The 22936-nt window shown below is 40.8% G+C and overlaps 1 protein-coding gene across 6 annotated transcripts in view; it reads right to left on the reverse strand.

Moving 5' to 3' along the window:
- Positions 1–22936, reverse strand: part of Ttbk2 (tau tubulin kinase 2) — a 132246-nt gene that overhangs the window by 92283 nt on the left and 17027 nt on the right. For 4 of the 6 annotated variants that reach the window (XR_004944757.1, XM_036185038.1, XM_036185034.1 and 1 more), the window contains exons 2-3: positions 12439–12574; positions 3977–4124 (exon numbers count right to left, since the gene is read on the reverse strand). The exons of 1 other annotated variant lie outside the window; for it this stretch is intronic. Coding sequence is in view for 4 of the 5 variants with exons in the window: in XM_036185038.1 (XP_036040931.1) it covers positions 3977–4124; positions 12439–12507 (217 nt within the window). In the remaining variant the exon portion in view is untranslated. Of the gene's footprint in view, positions 1–3976; positions 4125–12438; positions 12575–14874; positions 14949–22936 lie in introns of all 6 variants that reach the window. One more of the 6 variants, XM_036185037.1, reaches the window with a different exon arrangement.

The following is a 22936-nucleotide window of genomic DNA, read 5'->3' on the forward strand; positions in this document are numbered from 1 at the left end:
AAAACTGTGGGGTACAGTGAATCCTATAATGTACAAAACTGTGGGGTACAATGAATCGTAAAAGTAATCCCATAAGGATTAGATCATGAAATCAGAGAGCTCAAATAAATAAAGATATACCTAAGGAACCTGGAAATCAAAGAACACATCAAATCTCAAATAAGTAGACAAAAAGACATCACTATAAGCAGGGAAGAAATTAATGAAATTGAAACAAACAAAATACAAAGACTCAATGAAACAAAGAGTTTGTTCACTGAAAAAATAAACAAGATTGTCAAAGTCTTAGCCAAACTAACCAAATAAAGGTGTAAATAATACATTTGGAGATGAAAGATGAGCTACTGCAACAGATACCAATGAAATTCAGAAAATCACTAGCTCCGTCCCTTGGAAGCATAATGTCAATAAATTAGAAAGTCTAAAGGAATGAATTTCTGGATACATATGATAAGCCAAATTAAGTCAAAATGAGACGATTTAAACAGATATAACAAACAATGAGACTGAAATGATCATCTCCCAACTAAAAAAAAGAAAGAAAGGTCCAGATGTTTTTACTGGTAAACTTTATCGGACCTTCAAAGAACACCAACGCTTTTCACCAGGCAGTGGTGGAACACAACTTTAATCCCAGCACTCTGCAGACAGAGGCAAGATCTCTGTGAGTTCAAGACTAGCCTAGTCTACAGAGTGAGTTCCAGGACAGCCGGAGCTACACAGAGAAACCCTGTCTCGAAGAAAACAAACAAACAAGCAAACAAATACCGCAGCTTCATGAGGCTTACAACAGTTGAGAGCTGCTCTTGCATCACACTTGAATTCAGTCCCCAGAGCCATGTAAGGTGGCTTACAACTACCTCTAACTCCAGTTCTAGGGATCCAATACCTCTTCTGTCCGCTGTGACTACTAACACATAAATATTCTCTCTCTCTCAAACTCAAACACACACACACACACACACACACACACACACACACACACACACACACCCAAAAAAATTTCTTTTAGATTTTAAAAAATTTAAATGGAGGAACCTCTCCATTTTTGGTTCCCCTAAACCATGATTATTAAAGAAAAGTCCCAGTGCCAGGGATGAGCTACCTCTGGACAAGTTGCTGGTCAAAAAGGCTCCTAAAACCCCCAAAGCAGTACAAGTTATTGCCACTACTGGTAGCTGCCCACTAGAACTAGATGGCAAACCCTTATTGTTGAAGACGTCACTAGCTTTGGACACAAGATATAGAGAAATCAAGCCAGAACTGGGCTGGAAAGCTTCCTCCCTGCTAGCTAGCCTTCACAGTACCAGAAGGAGTTAGGCAGGCTGCTAGGAGAGTTGGCAAGGCAGGCTGAGACCACTAATGAAACACTGGTAAGTTTGTTATGAGGGTTCCTTTTTATCATTATTTTAAGGACTGTGTTATGTAACAAAACTTTAGATTGGATTTAATGCCCAGTCCACAGGAAGAAATTCACATCTGGTACTATAAACTGGTCCCAGCCTGCGGGGAAGCTCTTCTTGTTTTGCTAAATGTGTGCTAGTCAAGTTACTCTCTAAGCAACTATGTTTGCACCTACAGATTAGGGCTGCTGTCAGCTCTAGCCAGAGAAACTCCTTTTGTTGCCATGGTCAGCCAGGTATAGCATCATCTGTAATCCCATCACTTAGGAGACAGGAAACAGGAGGATCACAAGTTCTAGGCTATCCTTGGCTACAATAGATAAAGTCAGCCTGGGATACAGGAGACTAATCTCCTAAGAGGCCAGCCTCTACTTGTCTAATACACTGGAGTCACTCCCTGCCACCAGCAAAGTAAGAACAGCACAACACCACAGAAAAGTCTCAGAGCTCAGCGCTCTCTATAAAGAAGGTATGAGGCCAAAGTATGCAGGAGCTTACATTAGTAGCCAAAAGAAGAGGGTCAAGGACCACCTAACTGAAATATAGACCACAAGATTAAAAACCTATCCATCTGTGGAAAGTAGGGTGTTCTGAGGAATAGGGTTCATACAGGTATAAGCAGACAAGAAAAACATTTAGACAGTAACTTTTAAATGATAAACTGAACTGGGCGGTGGGTGGCACACACCTTTAATCCCAGCACTCTGGAGGCAGAGCCAGGTGGATCTCTGTGAGTTTAAGGCCAGCCTGGTCTACAAAGGAAGCAAGATCCAGGACAGGCTCCAAAACTACACAGAGAAACCCTCTCTCGGAAAACAAACAAAACAAGAGAAACTGAAAAGAAGAGTACAAATGTCCATCATTTTCTCATAAATCCAACTCCAGCAACAGTTTTACCCATAAAAGGTATAAAATTATCTTTAAGTAGGATCACATGGAATCCTAAGTAAACCAAGGCCAAAGTAGCCAGGAGAAGTCCTGAAAGAGCTGCAGCAGTACCTCTTGTCTTGCAGGGCCACGCCTGGGGCCATGGGGGACGGAGACGGACGACAGACAGACTGGTGAAGTGGCTCTGACCAGGCCCAGCTCTGCTGATGACCTGTGCCCCATGGGCTCAGCCAGCTATAGTGATATTTTATTTGTATTGAAATGTGATTTTATTTGTATGTCAATAAAGTTGCCTTGAGGTCAGAGCAAGCCAGAGCAGAAGCTGGGCAGTGGTGGTGCATGCCTTTAATCCCAGCACTTGGGAGGCAGAGCTGGGCAGGATCTCTGCGTGTTCAAGGATACAGCCAGCATGGCAGACACACACCTTTAATCTCAATACCAACCATAGAAGACCTGGAGGTCTGTACAAACAGGCAGTGACGAGGAGGTCATGTGGCTGGGTTTACAACCAATGAGAAAACAGAACAGAAAGTCTATAAATAGACAGGACACACAGAAGTAGGTCTCTTGCAGAGAGGAAGAACAGCAGAAGCAGTGAAGGGTAAGGTTTTCCGCTCTTGCTCTGACCTCTTGGCTTTTAACTCTGCAATTGGTTCTGTGTTTCTTATTTAACAAGCCGGTTACATCTACAGCCAGCATTAGAGGAGGTCACCCAGACTCTGGGCAGCCCTGGAGGAGGCAATCCCAGCAGCTCTTATCTGTGGCTTCCACACTGAGTTGAGAAAAACCAGGAGAGGAAGGGGGAGGGGGAGAAAATCAAAGAGCCATCTTTTTTTCTCTATTTTTCCTTTTCTGATTCTTTGTTGTTTCACAGGGACATACATGGGGGCTGAGTGGTCTACTATCTTCCTGATGTACTGTGCCATGGGAAAACTAAATCTGAGCTAAAATCAACTTTGAAAATTTATAATTTTATTTAGCATTACATTATAATCCAATTAAACAACTGGTAGAGAAATTTGGACAACCAGAAATCTTAGAACAAAGAACATGGTCATCAACCTAATGTATCTTTAATATCAGTAATACCAGTGTACCACATTAAACACAGAGATGATGAGACACTATCAGCACATTCAGGGTTTTGTATGACTGACTCAGAAAGAAATGATTTGTCATTATAGTAAAAATATAGGTATCTGAGTAGTAGTAAGATGACCTTCAAAAGTGATGCGCTAAGCTCTGAAACTAAAGTTAGAGGGAACACACAAAGCCTTACTTATCTTTTTAACCCGTCCTGCAGTATGAGTTGAAGATAGATAGCTTCCATGATGCGATTCAAGAATGTTTAACATACAAAGGTAAGTGCAGAAATGTCTCAGGGGTTTTTATGATTGGCTCAAAGGAAGATTCAAATGTTACCATAGTGGATTTAGGACAACACTTTGTAAAGCAGTAGGTGATTCTAATTACCTCTCATCCTTACCGTGAAAAGGAATTCCCAATTTCTCTAGCAATCCCATATTTCTGTTATATAATAGAGCTTTCAGCACAAACATACTCAGCATGTCTATACCTAGCTGACACCAGAGCAGTCCATTAGTGTAGAGGACTTAGCCAGGGAAGATTAAAGCAATTATAAACTACCAGACAAAACTTACTACACATCATTTGGAGCAGCTTACCTTGCAGTTTCTTCAACACAGCGACCTCCATCTTCAGAACTTGCTTTGGCTGCTGAGCTGACTCCACCTTCAGCGCCACATTTTCCCTGGTGAGCATGTCCAAGGCATCGTAAATCTCTCCAAAGCCCCCACCCCCAATCTTTCTTAACTGCACAGAAAACAAAACAAGAACACACTCAAAATTATTCGAAGATTCTAACTGGAAGCCAATTCACCTTTTCCACTTAGAAAACATAATTTTACTATTCCTACTTTATGATAAATGATTTCAATATTGTTAAAACATTTATACAGCAAGAAGAAAATAAATGCAGGAGATGATATCAACACCATTTCCTACAGATTTGGCTACAGAAAGGAATGAAATTATTTCAGTTATAAACAGTTATTAAAGGTCTACAGCTAGCATCAAAATTGTCATTAAAACACAGTATCTGAAAGAAACGATTCCTACAAATACCCTTCAATAGCCAGACTAGTTTTAATCTAATTTCATTTGCAGACTTTTAAATTTTTGCCATTTAAGATCTTATATAGAACTAAGCTTGTCTATGGGTAAAGAAGGAGGCTGAGCCAGGCGGTGGTCACACACACCTTTAATCCCAGCACTTGGGAGGCAGAGGCAGGCAGATCTCTGTGAGTTCGAGGCCAGCCTGGGCTACCAAGTGAGTTCCAGGAAAGGTGCAAAGCTATACAGAGAAATCCTGTCTCGAAACAAAAAGGAGGCTGAAGAATGGGATGGGCAGCCAACATTTAGCCTTCATCTTATCTCTGAGACAGGACTAGCAGGATCTACACAACAAGTGAAGAAGGTTCTATATTACCTCAGAGAACAAACACTCTACACATCTATACTTCAAATAATCAGCTTTCATCAAACCTTAAATGCTAACTTAATTGGAGAACATCAGAATAGTTGAGTACCATAAACAGGTTCTGAAATCTTGTCACAATTAGACCTGTAAAGCGCTCTGAAAATCTAGGGTGGGTGATATACTTTACACAAGATGCAGCAAGAAACCAGTTTTCCACTTCCTGAAGCCATATAGTCTTTAATATAAGCAAACATTTAGAATGTAATGTGAGGTAATGTAGGGAGTTACTACTAAAAGCATGAGGCCCAAAACCCTAAACCTTCTAAGAAGCCCATGCTCTTGTCCCATCCTACTTACTTCTCCGCCGCCATTTTCAGTGTGACTGTGTCTATGCTCTGTTCCTCCCTCCCTTTCTTCCTGTGATGCAGGGGTCACATGCAGCCTGTACACTACGCAACTCAACTACACGCCCAGACCTTTAGGCCAATTTGTCATCTGAATTTCTATGAAAATTATTTGTTTACTTTTTCAACTAGTAATTTTATCAAGCCATACCTTGGCTCATCACTGACTTTTAAGACATGTTGAGTAACTTTTTGTTGTTGTTTTGGAAATAAGGTCTTTATTATGTAGCCCTGGCTGTTCTGGAACTCACTATGTAGACCAGGCTGGCCAAAAAGGCATCCCACACCATGCTGGGAGGTTTCCTGTTTTCTTAAACTGAGGTTTCATCCAGGTTGGCCTCTAACAGTGACCTTGAACTCTTGATATTCCCTCCTGCACCTCCTAAGCGCTGGGGTTGCAGAAGTGCACCCCACACCCAGCTTCATGTCGCCTAACTTCCCACTGCTGTTGCCCTGCCTCACTACACAGAAGCAGGTGTCTTCAGAGAGAGGCCACACCTATTTCTTTCTTTCTTCTTTTTTCTTTCCCTTGTGGTTTCCAGATCCTTTTTTAAAAAATATTTTTATTTTATAATTAACTTAATTTCACATATCAGCCATCCTCCCTCCTCCCACCCCCAGCCCTCCCTCCCAACCCACCCCCCATTCCCACCTCCCCTGGGGAGTCAGCCAATTCTTTATGTAGTGCTTAAATTCCTAACTGTAAATTATGGCTTAATTATGATGTTTGTCTTGCATGTTTAAGCCATAGTCATTTTCAATTTGTCTGGTGAGGAGAAGGAACTACAGGGTGAGCTGGACAGTGAAAGGTGCTGCTCTTTGTAGGGCTCTAGCTGGTACTTGTGACTCTTTATATGTTGTCCACTAAATAAAATCTAAGGTAAGTTTAAAAACTAAAGCCTTTAGTCCTAGCACTCCAGAGGCAGGGACAGGCAGATTTCTGAGAGTTCGAGGCCATCCTGGGCTACAGAGTGAGTTCCAAGACAGCCAGGGCTACACAGAGAAACCCTGTCTGGAAAATCAAAACTGAAGCTGCTCTCAAAGAGGAAGCTGGGAGGATACCTAAGCCCAGGTGTTCAGGACAAACTGGTCAAAATAAGACCTTGCTTCAAAGCAAACAAACAAAAAATCATAGTAAGTACAAATGGTATGTCTTTATTATTTTGATTGATGGCTTATTATTTGATGACACTAAAGAACTTCAAATAAATGTCAGAATTTTTTTTTTAAATCTCTCTTGGGTCCTTAGTCTACTCCTATTAATGTCATGTGAACAACAGTAGAACAGTGATTTGTTTAACCTTGACAAAGCCTACAATATCTTCATTAGTTCTGAGGTAAGAACAAACTCACAAGTAATAGAGTACTCTGAGGGCACATACATTAACGCTACCCACTACATTATCTCTCATCCTCCTCTTCTTTAACGTTAGGTACAGAAGACTTCTCATATGGAGCAAGGAATGTGGCCTTGGCACGCACTTCCTGTGAAGAGGCAGGGTCTGGAGGTGTACTTCAGTGGCAGAGGACTGCTTGTCTAGGACATACATACAAAGCACTGGGTTCAAGTTTTCCAAACTCCTTAAAGATGAGTAGCTCTTATGACTGATTAACCAGTAGAATAGGACAATGACACTATGCCTGCTCTGAAGAGAGACCTTAAGCAGCCTGGTCTCTTAAAAAAGCAAACCAATCTAGAAAGTGTAGTTACCTTCAGAAGTCATAGGGACAGGAGATTCCAAAGAAAATGAACTACCAAAGTGGGAGAATGAGAGCACTAACAAGCCCCAGGCATCAATCAGGTCAGAGAGTAAAGAAGCCATGCAGAAACAGATTCTCTAACACAACCAATTCTACCAGAACTAATGGCCAAGCCACGTGTGTGTGTGTGTGTGTGTGTGTGTGTGTGTGTGTGTGTGTGTGTGTACACACTCAAGCAGAAGGAAATGTGTGCAGGTAAACAAGTCATCCCCTGTGCTTTTTGAGACAGGGTCTCTCACTGGGATGGGGCTCACTGATAAGGTTAGGCTGGCTGGCAGTGAGCCCCAGAAAACCTCCTGTGTCTGTCCCTCACATACCACCACATCTGGCAGGAGACAAGTACTTGAACCACTATGCTCTCTTTCCAGCCCAGTTTTTTTTTGTGTTGCTGAAGATCACTCTGGGTCCTCTGGCTTGTGTGGTAAGCACTTTACTGAATGAGCTTTCTCTCAAGCCCTCACCCCTAATTACTAATCTATAAAACTGCAGACAAAATAAGATGATTATCTTATGACTGTTTTAATATAGTTTGTTATATAACCATGAATGATTAAAACACCAGCCTTTTGTGTGGGGGGGCGGGAGGGTTGTATGTATGTGTAGATGTATGCACAAAAGATGCCATCCTTAACAATTACAGAATTCCAGCACTCAAGATCTCTGAGTTCGAAGTCAGCCTGGTCTACAGAGTGAGTTCCAGGACAGTCAGGGATACACAGTAAAATCCTGTCTCAAAAAACAATTAAGAGTTCTTACAAAAATGTCATCCTCCTCCCAAATGTGGGGAACAAGTTCCACACATACAGTAGCAGTAACTGTCAGGACAAGGGAGCCATACAAGGCAGATCTTATTTAGCATTCCTCACCACTTTTTTCTTCTTCCTGTTTTCAAGGTGTCAGGTGGTTGAACCCAGAATCTTTTTTTTTTTTTTTTTTTTTTTTTTTTGGTTTTTCGAGACAAGGTTTCTCTGTGTATCTTTGCGCCTTTCCTGGTGGAACTCACTTGGTAGCCCAAGCTGGCCTCGAACTCACAGAGATCTGCCTGGCTCTGCCTCCCGAGTGCTGGGATTAAAGGTGTGTGCCACCACCGCCCAGTGAACCCAGAATCTTACAAATGCTAAGTAAGCACTCTACCACTGAACTACATTTCTTTCTTTAAAAAAAATCTATTTTGGCCAGGCAGTGGCGGCGCACGTCTGTAATCCCAGCACTCGGGAGGCAAAGGCAGGCGGATCTCTGTGAGTTCGAGGCCAGCCTGGGCTACAGAGCTAGTCCAGGACAGGCTCCAAAGCTACAGAGAAACCCTGTCTTGAAAAACCAAAAAAAAAAAACAAAACAAAACTATTTTGTGTGTATGTGTGCAAGCAGAAGCCATGAACTACATGGAGGTCAGAGGGCAATCTGGTGGAGCTGGTTCTGTTCTGTTCGGTCTTTTTTCTCTCCTTCCACTATCTGGGCACCAGTAACAGAACTCAGGTCATCAGGCTTTATGGCAAGCTACTGAACTCTCTCTCAGGCCCCTGAGTTAAATTTCTAATCATTATGTTTGCTTGTCTTTAAAGAAAGGGTCTCACTATGTAGCTCAGACTGGTCTTTTTGTTTGTTTGTTTTCTGAGACAGGGTCCCTCTACATATCCCTGGCTGTCCTGGAGCTCCCTATATAGACCAAGCTGGCCTCTAACTCATTGAGATCCACCTGCCTCTGCCTCCCCAATACTGGGATTAAAGGCATGCGCCACCACCCCTGGCTCAGGCTGGTCTTGAACTCATAATACCCCTTCGCAGGCTCCTAAGTGCTGATGCTGCTAGCCTGTGTCACCTCACCAAGCTGTCACCTTATCTGTTAATTGAAGAATAATCAATCCTTATCATAGTACTTTTATTTTTTCGTTTTTCTCTGTGTAACAGCCCTGGCTGTCCTGGAACTCACTCTGTTGACCAGGCTGGCTAGAACTCACAGAGATCCACCTGCCTCTGCCTCCTGAGAGCTGGAATTATAAAGGAGGTATGCCTGACTGTAATAAAAACATTTAAAGTCACTAACAGATTTTTTTCTTCTTAAAGAGTCTGGATCCTATTAATAAATTTAGAGAAATGCTAAAACAGCTAGTTAAAACCTGTTAAAATAACAAATCTTTAATGGACAAAAGACTGAATAATAATAAAGGTATATTCAAAACAAAAAATAGGTCCTTCAATAAGTAGCCAGAGGATATATTCAAGTTCTAGGACAAGCAAGTCATTAAAAGACTGTGGGGAAGAGGCAAGAGTATCTCAGTGAAGCAGGGCTTGCCTAGCCAGCGTGAGGTCTTGGGTTCCATCCCCAGCACTAGAGGACTGCTAGCAAACTGGTGCACACCTCTAACTCCAGTATTTGGAAGGCTGCAGCTGAGACAACAGGATTCAGTGGAAAGCCAGCTGGGCTAACAATGAGATCGTATTTCAAAAAGTGAACACTGACAGAAAACAAAACAAAATTAAAGGCCTATTAGCACCTGTGGTGGTTGAATGAGAATGGCTCCCATAGTCCCATACATTTGAATACTTGATTTCTAGTTGGTGGAACTGTTTGGGGAGGATTAGGAGGTGTGGTCTTGTTGGAGGAGGTGTGTCACAGGGGCAAGCTTCAAGGCTTCAAAAGGATGCCATCATTTCCAGTGTGTGCTCTTTGCCTCCTGCTTGTAAGCCATGAGCTCTCAGCTTTTGGAATGGTAATATATATTTTGTGCCACTGTATGTTCGAAGTATGTAATTTGCTTTTTGATTTTGTAAGATGTTATTATTAAGAGATTGCCTTGAGTCTTAAAAGAGACTTGGACTTCAGACTTTAAAATGGTATGAGACGATGAGAACTTTTGAAGTTGAACTAAATGTATTTAGCATAACGATATGGCTACAGGCCTTTGGGGACCAGGAAGTGGAATGTGAGGCCTGAATGGGAATGCCCCCCATAGGCTCACAGGTTTGAACATACAGTCCCTAGCTGGTGGAAGTTTTTGTTGAAGGAGCTATGTCCCTGGGGGTGGGCTTTGAGGTTTCAAGTGACTCCTTCCATTCCCAGTGTGCTTCTCTGCCTCCTGCTTCTGTATCATACCAAGATATGAGCTCTCAGGTGTTCTGATTTGTCATCCTGATCCCAGCTCATCCTCTGAAACTGTAAGCCTCATTAAATGCTTCCTTTTATAAGCTGTCTTGGTCATGGTGTTGTATTTATCATATTAATAGAAAAAGTAACTAAGAACCATTTCAAAAGAACTCTGGAGGCTTCCTAATGGGTGTCTGCTGGGGAATGTTTTTCTGTATGCTGTGAATATATGGTGTTGTTCCCATTGGCCAAAGCAGCTTCAAGGCAGTCAGACAACCTGAGCAGAGATACAGGAAAGAGAAAGGCTGAATGAGAGAGATGTAACAAGATGTCAGAAGACCGGTAATGGTGTGGCCTGGGTTGTGTGGCAAAACAGATGAATAGGAGTTAAGTTATAAGAGTTAGCTAACAAAAAGCCTGAGCCATACAGTCTGTAATTAATATTAAGCCTCTGAATAATTATTTTATAAGTGGCTACAGGACCTTGGGTGGAAGAGATTTGTCCAGACCGCAGGGCTGGATGGGACTGGAGAAATCTCTGGCTACAGGTGTCCCCTTAATCAGATGAAGACAATCTGAAAATCTACAAAGGTAATAACTACAATGTACTAAAATGCATCAGATGTTTATTTTTTTCTCTATTAGTGTGTCCTTGTATGTTCATACAGGCATGCACTGGGTCTATGCATGCCTAGGTGGACATGTGTTAATCAAAAGACAACGTTCAGGAGTCAGTTCTTTCCTTTTACCATGTGGGATCCTGGGATGGAGCTCAGGTCATCAGGCTTGGAGGCAAGTGCCTTTATCAGCTGACTCATTTTGCTTTATTTGCTTTTAGATGTTTATATTTTATGCGTACCATGTGAGCATCTGATGGCCTCAAAGATCAGAAGACAGCAGTAAATAACATCAGATCCTCTGGATCTGGAGTTACAGACAGTTGTGTGTAACCACGTGGGTGCTGGGAACTGAACCTGAGTCCTCTGCAAGAGCAACAAGAACTGTTATCCTGAGCCATCTTCCCAGTACCTGCTCCATACTTTTGTGAGACAGTTTCACACTGTAGCCCAGGCTGACCTGGGACATACCAACAGTCCAGGCTAGCCTCAGACTCGTGAATAATTCTCTTGCTTTAGCCTCCTCAGTACTGGGACTACAGCCATAAGATACTATTTTGGGCTAAATTCATAATTTTTTCTTCTCTTTTTCTACTCTCTCTCTCTCTCCCCCTGTCTCTTCTGTCCCCAACCCTTTCCCTTACAAAGGGTGTCTAGCACAGGCTGGCTTCTAACTATGAATCTGACCTTGCCACACTAAGTTATGTGGTGCTGGGATCTAATCCAGGGCCTCACTGCTAGGTAAGCATTCCACCAACTACACTGCACCTGAAGCCCTCACACTTCAGTGTCACACACTAAAAAGAAAAAACCTCAGTGGTCACTTGGAGGATGCTTTCTTAATTAAACTGTATCTCCAAATAATCAAATACTGAACAATAGTAAGTCTTTAGAGATATACTTGTTAATAAATGAAAGAATAACTGAATATGACCAATCTGTAATCTTTAATGAATTAACAGAGCTAGGCAATGCTCACCAATATCTATTTATACCATAAAAAGATATATAACAACACATTATAGGCCTCTTAGTGAAAGCCCACAAAAGTATTCATTAAAAAAACATTCTCGGGATTGGGGATTTAGCTCAGTGGTAGAGTGCTTGCCTAGCAAGTGCAAGGCCCTGGGTTCAATCCCCAGCTCAAAAAAATAAATAAATAAAAAATAAAAATAAGTCCTTATCCTTTACAGATACATACTGGTGTAAGAACTATTCAAAATATTCCAGGGGGAGAAACAAGGCTGAACATCCTAACCAGAAACTGTAGGCTGAGTCTAAGCATGCTGCAGTTTATCACATCGATCTACTTTAGGTACACTTGCAAGGTTTCTTTTTTTTTTCTTTCTTTTTTTTAAAGACTGAGTTTCTCTGGGTAGTCCTGGCTGCCCTGGAACTCACAGAGATCTGCCTGGGCTGAGATTAAAGGTGTGACCACCACCATGCACCAGAAGTTTTTTTAGTGTTGTAGATGAGAAAAGAAAAGGCACTACACTGTACTTTCACATTCTTTTTAATCTGTTCTTTCCTGAAACAGTTACTTATGATATTAGCTACAGAAGTCAGAACTTGGAACTTATGAAGCAAGCCTAAGAATTAGAGCATAAATAAAACTTAATCATAGGAATAAAAGTCAAAACACCTGCGTTAGGCAAATAAGAAATGTAGGTATTAGTCCTTTAAAAACACTACTTTTATCAGAATACCAAAGCTTATTACCATCCAGTTCCCCCATCCCCATCCCCGCCACCTCTTTTCTGTCTCCATTCTGTACACTCACCACTTTCCATCTTTCTTTGACCAAGATTCCAACACTGAGGATGTCTGGCTGCTCTCCTCCCCCACTCATTGCAAAACACTGACGTGGTAAAACAGCTACACAGGCATCTAGCTCCCAAGGGTGGTTTCCATTTAATCTAAAGCAAAAGAAAAAAGAAGCAGCAGAGCTAATTAACACAAATAACATTCTAGCCTCAAGAAGCCTATTGATTAATTAATATATACATTAATTGCTTCCTCAGGAGGGTAGGGGACCCCCTACAACTACATTCGAAAAACTGTGTAACATACATGATCTTGAACTTGACTGGCCTTGAACTCACTCTGTAACCCAAGATGGCTTTGAACTTGTGGTTCTCCTGCTCAGCCTCCCAATTAACTGTATCACAGGCATACCCTACCTGACCTGGCAATGGCTTATAGTTTAATAGGTTTAGAATATACTTTAATATCATCAAAGCTAATAACATTTAATATTTTATTACATTCATTTATTTATTTATATCACATGCATGCCTGTGTGTGTGTGTGTGTGTGTGTGTGTGTGTGTGTGTGTGTGTGTGTGTGTTGGTACATGCTCGAGTGGAAGTCAGAGGATAACTTGCAAGAGTGAGTTCTATTCTTTTACCATGTGGGTTCTGTTCTGGTGACTGAACTCAAGTCGTCAGGAGTGGCAGCTAACACCTTTACCTGCTAAGAGATCTCACCTAAATCTTACAAGATGCACTTCAAATATATAGGGATTCTTTATGTAGGCAGAAAAAGGCTGTGACAAAACGCTGTAAGATATTGTTTTTTAAAAGAAGAAAAACAGTAAAAGAATAATATACCTGTAGAATATAAAAAGCATACAGCCTAATGGAGATAGAACTATAACTTACTACATGAATAAAAGAGAAACATATCAGAGTGACTTTAACATGTTGCATGTGTGGAAGCCAGAAAATAACCTTGGATGTCATCCTCAGTGTACTGGCTAGTTTTATGTCAACTTGACACAAGCCAGAGTCATCAAAAGGAGGGAGACTCAATTGAGAAAACGCCTCCCTAAGACCCACCTGTAGGGCAAGCCTGTAAGGCATTTTCTTGAGCAATGATTGATGGGGGAGGGCCCAGCTATCCCTTCGCTAGTGGTCCTGGGTTCTATAAGAAAACAGGCTGTGCAAGCCATGAGGAGTAAGAAGTAAGCAACATTTCTCCATGTCCTCTGCCCCAGCTCCTAGCTCTAGATTCCTGCCCTGTTTGAGTTGCTGCCTGATTGCCTTTGATAATGAATTGTGATGTGGGAGCATAAGCTGAATAAGCCCTCTCCTCCCCACATTGCTTTGAGCATGGTGTTTCATCACAGCAACAGTGTCCCTAACTAAGACACTCAGGAACATCACCTTTGAGACAGTTTTTCACAGGCCTGGAGATTAGCTAAACTGGCTGGCCAGCAAGCCCCAGGCATCCTTATTTCTGCCTCCCCAGCAGCAGGGCTACAAGGAAAGAACCACCACGCCCAGCATTTCTACTTGGGTTCTGGATATCAAACAAGGGTCCTGGGGTTGAGAGGCAAGCACTTTACCAACTGAGCTGTCTTCCTAATTCAAATATTGTTAACAGAAAAAGGCAAGATGAGGAAAGGGGTTTATGGTACACTGCTGCCTTTTATGTAAAAGAGAGGTAAATGTTGAGTTCATTAAACTAACTGCTTTTATTTAAAAGAGAAAAAGAAAAGAACAAGGAAGTTAAGTCAAAAAGTAATGAAATGCTTCTTCTTAACAGTAGGAAATTTTTCAGTAAAGGGCCAGAAAGCAGATATTTTAGCCTCCACTGGCCATTCATTGTCAGAATCACTCAACACGAAGGAAACCAGACAAGGGCCACCCTCAGCTACATATCAAGTTCAAGGCTAACCTGGGCTATATTAGAATCCGTCCAGATCTGAAAGACAATTTCTCTCATATGTGGTTTGATTTTTTTTTAAATTTGTTTAGTGTGTGTGTGTGTGTGTGTGTGTGTGTGTGTGTGTGTTTGTGTGTGTGTGTGTGTTTGTGTGCGCGTATGTGTGTGTTTTCATTTCCTAGCACCCAAGTGGTAGCTAATCATTATCTGTAATTCCATCTCGAGGGGATCTGATGCCCTCTTCTGGCCTCAAAAAAGGAAAGTAAAAAAAACTTGGAGGCTTGATCTTTGGACCAGCAAGATGGCTCTGTAGTGACAGCCAAGCCTAATGATTTGAGTTCAATACCCAGGCCTCATGTGGTGGAAGGAGAAAACTGACTCCTAAGTTGTCCTCTGACGGTCACACATGGGCAGTGGCACACACACACACACACACACACACACACACACACACACACACACGTACTCACGAATAAATGTAACTTTAAAAAATTTAACATCAATTTCTAGCCATCCCCTCTCAGGATTCCTAAGTATAAGCAATACCAACCTAGTTCCTACTTCTCTTCTTAGCCAAGTGTGAGTTTCTTTCAATAGGCACTTGATCTTACTGGTTTTACAATTCTGAGAAGAGGGAAAAAAAATTCAGTTTGAGGTAAAAAGTTAATTAGCAAACATACTTAACAATATTGAACTGTTTACTTCAAAATGTTTAAGAAGGCAAGCACGTCTACTTTAGCACAACAAAAAATGAAGTTTAACTAGAGAGTGGTGGTACACACCCAAAATCCCTGAACTTGGAAGGTAGAGGCAGAGAATCAGGAGGTCAAGGCCATCCACACCTACATAGTGAGTTTGCAGCCAGCCCCCCTCTCTCTCTCTCTCTCTCTCTCTCTCTCTATATATATATATATATATATATATATATATATATATATATATATCCATAAATTTACACTTTAAATGAGATTATTAGATAATATTTAATATTATAGAGAGAAATTTCCATTACCTCACTCTAAGTTTAAGGGAAGAGCACAAAATAAAATGGTATTGTCAGTATAGTCCTTCAGAACTCTGAAATTAATCTAAGAATACACACATGTCCTACTTACAAAAACGTGGAAAATCTAGACTCCCTAAATGATAACCAAACCAAATGAAGAATGAAGAAGCTTATTTGTTTGTTTGCTTTTTGGTTTTTCGAGACAGGGTTTCTCTGTGTAGCCCTGGCTGTCCTGGATCTCACTCTGTAGACCAGGCTGGCCTCGAACTCACAGAGATCTACCTGCCTCTGCCTCCATATGCTGGGATTAAAGGCGTGCGCCACCACTGCCTGGCAATGAAGATACTTCTAAAATAACTCTCAATTATCTCTGTCTCCTGCTAGTGATCATTTCCTTCCCTTGAGGATTTAGCTAGATCTAGTTTCTTGCCTCTAAAAGAACACGGCAAAAGTGACGAAAGGTATTCCCTCTCTGTCTCTCCATTTGCTTGCCACCGCGAAGCATATGCTCTATTACCCCATGGAAAGGACCACCTGGCAGAGAAGGAAAGCAGCTTCTGTAAAAAAGCTAAGGCATCAATACTAGCAAGGAACTGTCCCATGAGTTTAACAACTCACAAGAAACAGAACCTTCTATCAGTCATGAGAACAAACTTGGATCCTTCCCTCGTTTTACCCCATGATGACGGCGGCCTACCCTGACTACTGCCCATAACTCATCCTGATAATGTTCCCACTTGGATTATACTCAAAGTGCTGACCCATAGACACTGTGAGATAAATGGTTGAAAACACCAAGTCTTGAAATGGGCACTATGGCACACATCCTAAGGCTGAGGCAGGAGGATCTTTTTTTTTTTTTTTTGGTTTTTTGAGACAGGGTTTCTCTGTGTAGCTTTGTGCCTTTTCCTGGAACTCACTCTGTAGACCAGGCTGGCCTCAACTCACAAAGATCCGCCTGCCTCTGCCTCCCGAGTGCTGGGATTAAAGGCGTGCGCCACCACCGCCCGGTGAGACAGGCGGATCTTGAAGGCTAACTTGGAGTAGAAAGTCAGACTACCTCCAGCAATAGGTAACAATACGCCAGGCTTCAATTATATGAGGCAATAGTTTCTCAGAGTGCATGAGTACAGGTTCCTTTTCAATTCTACATCAGAGATAGCTGAAAAACTATATAGCACGGCTATAAAACCAACGCTGTCAATAACTATACTGGACTCATTTTTAGTGAGACTAACACCATGAAGACAAGTCAGAGCAGTAGCACTATTTTCAAGAGAATCATTGAATAAATTCCTTCCCGGAAATACTTTGGTTTTTTGAGACAAGGTCTCTCTACATAGCCCTGGCTGTCCTGGAACTCATCAAAGGCCTGCACCACCACCTCCAGCTCTGGCAACAGTCTTAATGACATAAAATAAAGAGTAAATCTCATGGCAATGAATTCTGACAGTGATGCTTAATCTGGACATGTTAACAAAAATAGACCCAAAGAGGATCAAAATATGCTAAATTAAGATCAACTTGTAAATGTAAAGGAACGTATGGTCTAAAAAAAATCATTCGAGGGGCTGGAGAGATGGCTCAGAGGTTAAGAGCACCAACTGCTCTTCCAGAGGTCCTGAGTTCAATTCCCAGCAACCACATGGTGGCTCACAACCATCTGTAATGAGATCTGACACACAGGCAAAATACTGTATACATAGTAAATAAATAAATCTTTTTTAAAAATCATTTGAAACATTTGCTAGATAGCAAATGACTGAGGGAAACAGTAAATTAATAAGTTAATACTGACAGTGTCTGTCCTAGACTGCAAAGCTCTGTCAGATGAAGGCCATATCAGTCCTCTCATCTGAATAACCAAATCATGATCCTGCAGTGAATCAACAGGAACTTGGAGTTCAAAGGAAGAGCTGCATGATTCTAGTCACACAGGCTCACCTAGTTACCCAAGACCAGAGGTGCATGATTCTAGTCACACAGGCTCACCTAGTTACCCAAGACCAGAGGTGCATGATTCTAGTCACACAGGCTCACCTAGTTACCCAAGACCAGATACAAGTAGAACAAAGGAAGAGGCGCAAAGGGGAACACATAGAAAAACTCTAAGATGTAAACAACCATCAGTCAATCCCAGTGTTGAGTAGGACAGACAGCTAATACCTGAAGCTCACTAGCTGGCCAGCCTGGTATACCAATGAGCATCAGGCTCAGTGAGAGACATCATCCCAAAACCTACAGTGGAAACTGGTCAACACACAGAGTTTAGAGTCTTCAGCACTAAATGGCATGTTCATATCTATCCCTCCCCTCGAGATTCTCGGATCTTCATGGATGAGGGTCAGAAACTATCGGAGCCACAAGTGGTGGTATCTTCAAGGAAACTTTTTCTAGACAAATCAGGGCAGATGTACATATAAACTCAGAGATTTTGACAACATGTGCAAGACCTGTGCAAGCTAAAGCCAGACAAAACTCAGCCTAGAGGAGTATATGAAATCCTACCTAGGCTGAGCAGCTGATTAAATCTGATGGCCTCTGGGAGAGGTAGTCAGTTTTCTTAAATGGTAGGACCCCTGATACATCAACCACCTCCAGAATAGGCCCCACATCCGACACCTGTTGGCCAACACAAACTGAACTCTGTGGATTTGAAAGAGAGTAATTGGGAAGGGGGGGAGAGAAGAAAGAGGGAGAGAGAGAAAACATGAAGTTGGGTGAATAGGTAGGTGGGAGAAATTGGGGAAGGAGGTGAATATGATCAAAATATATTAAATTCCCAAATAATTAATAAAAACATTATTTAAAAATATTAAGGTAGGAAGCAATATAAGATGATACTCAATGATGGCTTCCACACCCACATACATATACATATATGCATACCTGCATGAGTGCATGTATACACCCAAACAAATTCAAACATACCACACATACACAAACATGCTAAAAAGGAAGAGGAAGGGCTGGAGAGATGGCTCAGAGGTTAAGAGCACTGATGGCTCTTCCAGAGGTCCTGAGTTCAATTCCCAGCAACCACATGGTGGCTCACAACCATCTATAATGAGATCTGGTGCCCTCTTCTGGCCTGCAGTCATACATGCTGTATACCTAATAAATAAATCTTAAAAAAAAAACAAATAAATCTTTAAAAAACAAAAAAGGAAGAGGAGAGGGAGAAGAGGGAAAGGGAAGAGGGGAAAAGAAGAAACAAAGCATAAATCAAAGTCAGAGGTACAGCTCAGTGACATAAAATATAGCTCATTTCCCCAGAATATATAAGGCCCTCAGATTGAGCCAGAGCACCACAAAAACACAAACTATATCAAATAAAATGATGAAGAGTGTCACGGTTTGAATGTGAAATGTCACCCAAAGATTCATGTCTCCTGGTCCCCAGATGGTGTTATTTTGAGAGGTTGTAGACCCCAAAGGGCTTGGGGCCCAGCTCTCCTTGGGCATGGTCCTTGAGGTTTGTGGCCTGGTGCAGCTTCTCATCTCTCAGGATGCTGAGATGTAGGAAAGCAGCTATCCCATAATCCAGTGCCACTAAGCCACCCCTCCAGGCTTTTTCCACCCTGGTGGACTGTATCCCTTCAAATCATAAACTAAATGAACCTCTTCCTTAAATTGCTTCTCATCAGATGGTCACAGAACAAGAAAATGAACTGACACAGTTTCATCTAAGAAGTGGACATAGCATTGCAGTGAATCTACTGTCTTCTAATTCTAGAGATGCTCCTTGAAACAGAGGCTAAGGCCAAACTACCTTGATTGTTGGGTCCATTACTTCTCCAAGCCTCATTTTCTTCATCTACTGAAAAAAGGAGTAGGTTGCTTTTCCATTATTGCCTAAGACCATTGTACTCTTACAGTGTACTTTACAAATCTGCCTTTAAAAACTAACAATGGTTCCTAAGTACTAATAAATGGCATATATAAAGTGTTTACCTCTCATTTTGCAAATTTCTTAACTTATAGGAACAGTCACAGTCACATTCACAAACATAATATTAACAAAACAGTCTCTGTATTGCTTGACTACTAATAAAAAGAACCAATTGGGTTTGCATGAAGGACCAAAAACTGAAACCTATTACATAATTAGTACTTGTCAAATTCCTATGAAAATGTTTTTATCAGAAGAAAATTTTGTTTTATACTATGCTTAAAAAACCTGAATTATAGCAATTACATTATATTTATACTGCATATTATATTGTATATGTTATATTTTTGCTGTAAAAGTTTGTAGGAAATTTTAGTTGATCAAAAGAAAATAAAGCCAGGTGTGATGGCACACACCTATAATCCCAGCACTCAAGAGGCAGAGGCAGGTGGATCTCTGTGAGTTACAAACCAGCCAATGCTACACATAGAGATTCTGTCTAAAAAAAAAAAAACAACAAAAGAAAAACACAGAGAGAGACTAGAAACAAACCAATGCCATTTACTATGGAAAAAGTATAATTACTTTCCAAGTGTGTTTTCATCTGAAGGAAATTTTGAGTACCCCTTCATAAAATAAAGGACACATTATTTCAGTTGGTATCCAAGATATTTTTTGGAAAATGTTTCCTTATATTAGCACATTTTAATTAAACAAAATAACTAGTTTCATTGTGATATTTTCATACATATTTAATGTATTTCTCTCATATTCACCTTTCTCCAAAGACTCCCCCTACTGAAGTCACCTGATGTAGCTCAGGCTGGCCTTGAACTCACAGTGATCCTTGTTCCTCAGCCTCCCAAGTGTTGGGATTATAGGTATGCACCACCATGCCCAGCTCCAAAGACCTAACAGTAAAAAGTGTGGGCTCTTGTGCACTGCTGAGAGTACAACTGAAATACAAATCTTGGTCCAGATGACTGAAGATGTGCTTCTCTGTAACATCCTAACTCCTTTCTTAGGTATGTATCCCAGAAAAACTCTTGGTCACCAGGATAGATATGGAAGTGATCACAGTCACGTTAGCTACGACCTAACACAGCACAGGGAAAATTGATAAATCCTAACATATTCCTATGGTAAACAGTCTTATTAGTTTCCTACTTGTGCCCTAAATGAAGCTGCAAAAATGATCCAAATTTGTAATCTTGCAGTTCTGAGTGTCAGAAATCCAGAATTCCACTATGGAAGCAAGGCTATGTTCCCTCAGGAAGCTCTATGGGAAACTTTTTCCTTTCCATCTTTGAGAGGTGCCTGGACTCTTTGGCTCATGATTTCATTTCATCTTCAAAGCCAGTGATGTAGCAGCACCTTGATAACACAACCTCTTATATTCTCAAACTCTCTCTCTCCCCACCCCAACTCCTTCCCCCCTCTTGTTTTTCTCTGACAAAATATACATGCTTTCCATTTATGAGGGCCTTATGATTACACTGGACTCACCAGAACAGTCAAGGCCAATCCTCCTTAGTCAAAGGCTTTAAAGGTTTAAATTTAATCACACCTGCAAAATCCCTTCTGTCACCTAAGGTAACTTATTTATAGGATTCATGGGTCAGAATGTGAATATCTTGGGGAGCAGCATTATTTTATTTGCCACAAAGACTAATCTAAAATATAAATTAAAGAAAAACAACACTACATACTGAACAATGTGAGTCTCATAAATGCTAGAAAACAAGACAAAAATTTCACAAGTCCTTTAATATAAAGCTCAAGAAGAAATAAACCTAACTTATGTTAAAGAAGTCACAAATATAGATAGGAAGTTTAAAAAGGAAAGTAAAGACATGATTATCATAAAAACCGGACACCTTTGGAGTAAAGAAGATGCATGAGATCAGGAACAGGCTTCTGAGATGTGACATTCTTTTTAAACACTTAGGTATGCAATTATCTTAAAACTATATATATATATATATATATATATATATATATATATATATATATATATATATGTGCTTTTTATGTTCTATAATTAATAGCTCATAAAAAGAATAACAATAAGTAATAGTTATGTAAACCAGAGGCAAGCAAAGTCAGCCAAGAATGGGTTAGGATATCCCATCTATGCAACAGTAAAGAGCCAGTTAACCTGAGAGTTAAATATTGTGGACAGAAATCTAGGTCTAGAATAGACAGTCTTAGAAGCTCAGACAAAATCTACAATGTCTTTTTTATATTTTAATAATTATTTTATTTTGTGTGTATGTATTTAGCATGCATTTATTATGTCTGCATACCATGTGTGTGCAGTGCCCTGGAGGCCAGAGACAGCCAGCATCAGATCCTCTGCAACTAGATTGTGAACAGATGATTGTGAGCTGCAATGTGTGTACCGGGAATTGAACACAGGTTCTATAGAGAGCAGCCAATACTCATAACTGCTGAGCCATTGTTCCAGCCCCAGCATACATTAAATTTTTTTTCTAATACATTAAATTTCTTTATGTCAAGACCTTTTTATTCATTCGTTCTACTCATTTTTTAATTGAAAAAATTTTGGTGGGTTGGGTACTTGGGAACCAAATCCAGAACACTGTACATACTACACAAGTACTTTACCACTGAGCTACACTCCCTCAGACCTTATCTTTGTGTTCCCATTACACTGACATAAAAGTCTTTCAGTAAATGTTCAACAAATAAAATGTCTATCATTTCCCATGTAGTTTAATAAAATTAAGTAATTCTAGCTGGGCATAGTGGCTCATGCCTTTAATCCCAGCACTCAGGAGGCAGAGGCACAAGCTCAAGGCCAGCCTGGTCTATAGCATGAGTTCCAAGACATCCAGGGCTACACAGAGAAACCTAAGTAGTTCTATAGCAGCCAACACTCCTCTCAATAATCCCCAATGAATGTATAGAGTGAAAGAAATACAATACACAGCATTGTCCTCATGAACAATGAAGCCACGAAGAAAAGTCAATCTATAATTTCCAAAGTGCTCTTACACACAGGGAAAAAAAAAACCTAATGATTCTCCGCATATACCCTCTAAAGCTGAGCTGTTAGGATAAAATGCATGTAGCAATTCAAAACAGAAGAGGATAACATGGACTATGATAACCATACAATATGGCTTAGATATAATGGATGGGAAACGTTAAGATGATTAAGTAGGCTGCAAAATATTCATATTCCCATTCTTTATGAATCGCTCACAAACAGGTTTTCTTTCTTCATCCATGAAACTGGAGTTGGTCACATGACTTGTTTTAGTCAATGGAACACCAGCAAGAAGCTTAAAATCATTTCAGCCCTGATCACCCCTTGCTGGGTTTTTTGTTTTTTTCTTTTCTTCTTTTTTAATTGATTGATTGATTGATTGATTTTTTTGGTTTCTCGAGACAGGGTTTCTCTGCGTAGTTTTGGTGCCTGTCCTAGATCTCGCTCTGTAGACTAGCCTCAAACTCACAGAGATTCACCTGGCTCTGCCTCCCAAGCACTGGGATTAAAGGCGTGTGCTACCACTGCATGGCCTCACTTGCTGGTTTTGAAACCCACACTCATGAAAAGAAACCAAAGTTAGCTTGCTAACTCTCTTAAAAAAATTTAAACATTGGGTTGGGGATTTAGCTCAGTGGTAGAGCACTTGCCTAGCAAGCACAAGGCCCTGGGTTCGGTCCTCAGTTCTGGCAAAAAAAAAA

This window comes from Onychomys torridus, chromosome 4 (assembly GCF_903995425.1).
Source record: "Onychomys torridus chromosome 4, mOncTor1.1, whole genome shotgun sequence".
In the NCBI taxonomy this organism is placed as follows: Eukaryota; Metazoa; Chordata; class Mammalia; order Rodentia; family Cricetidae; genus Onychomys; species Onychomys torridus.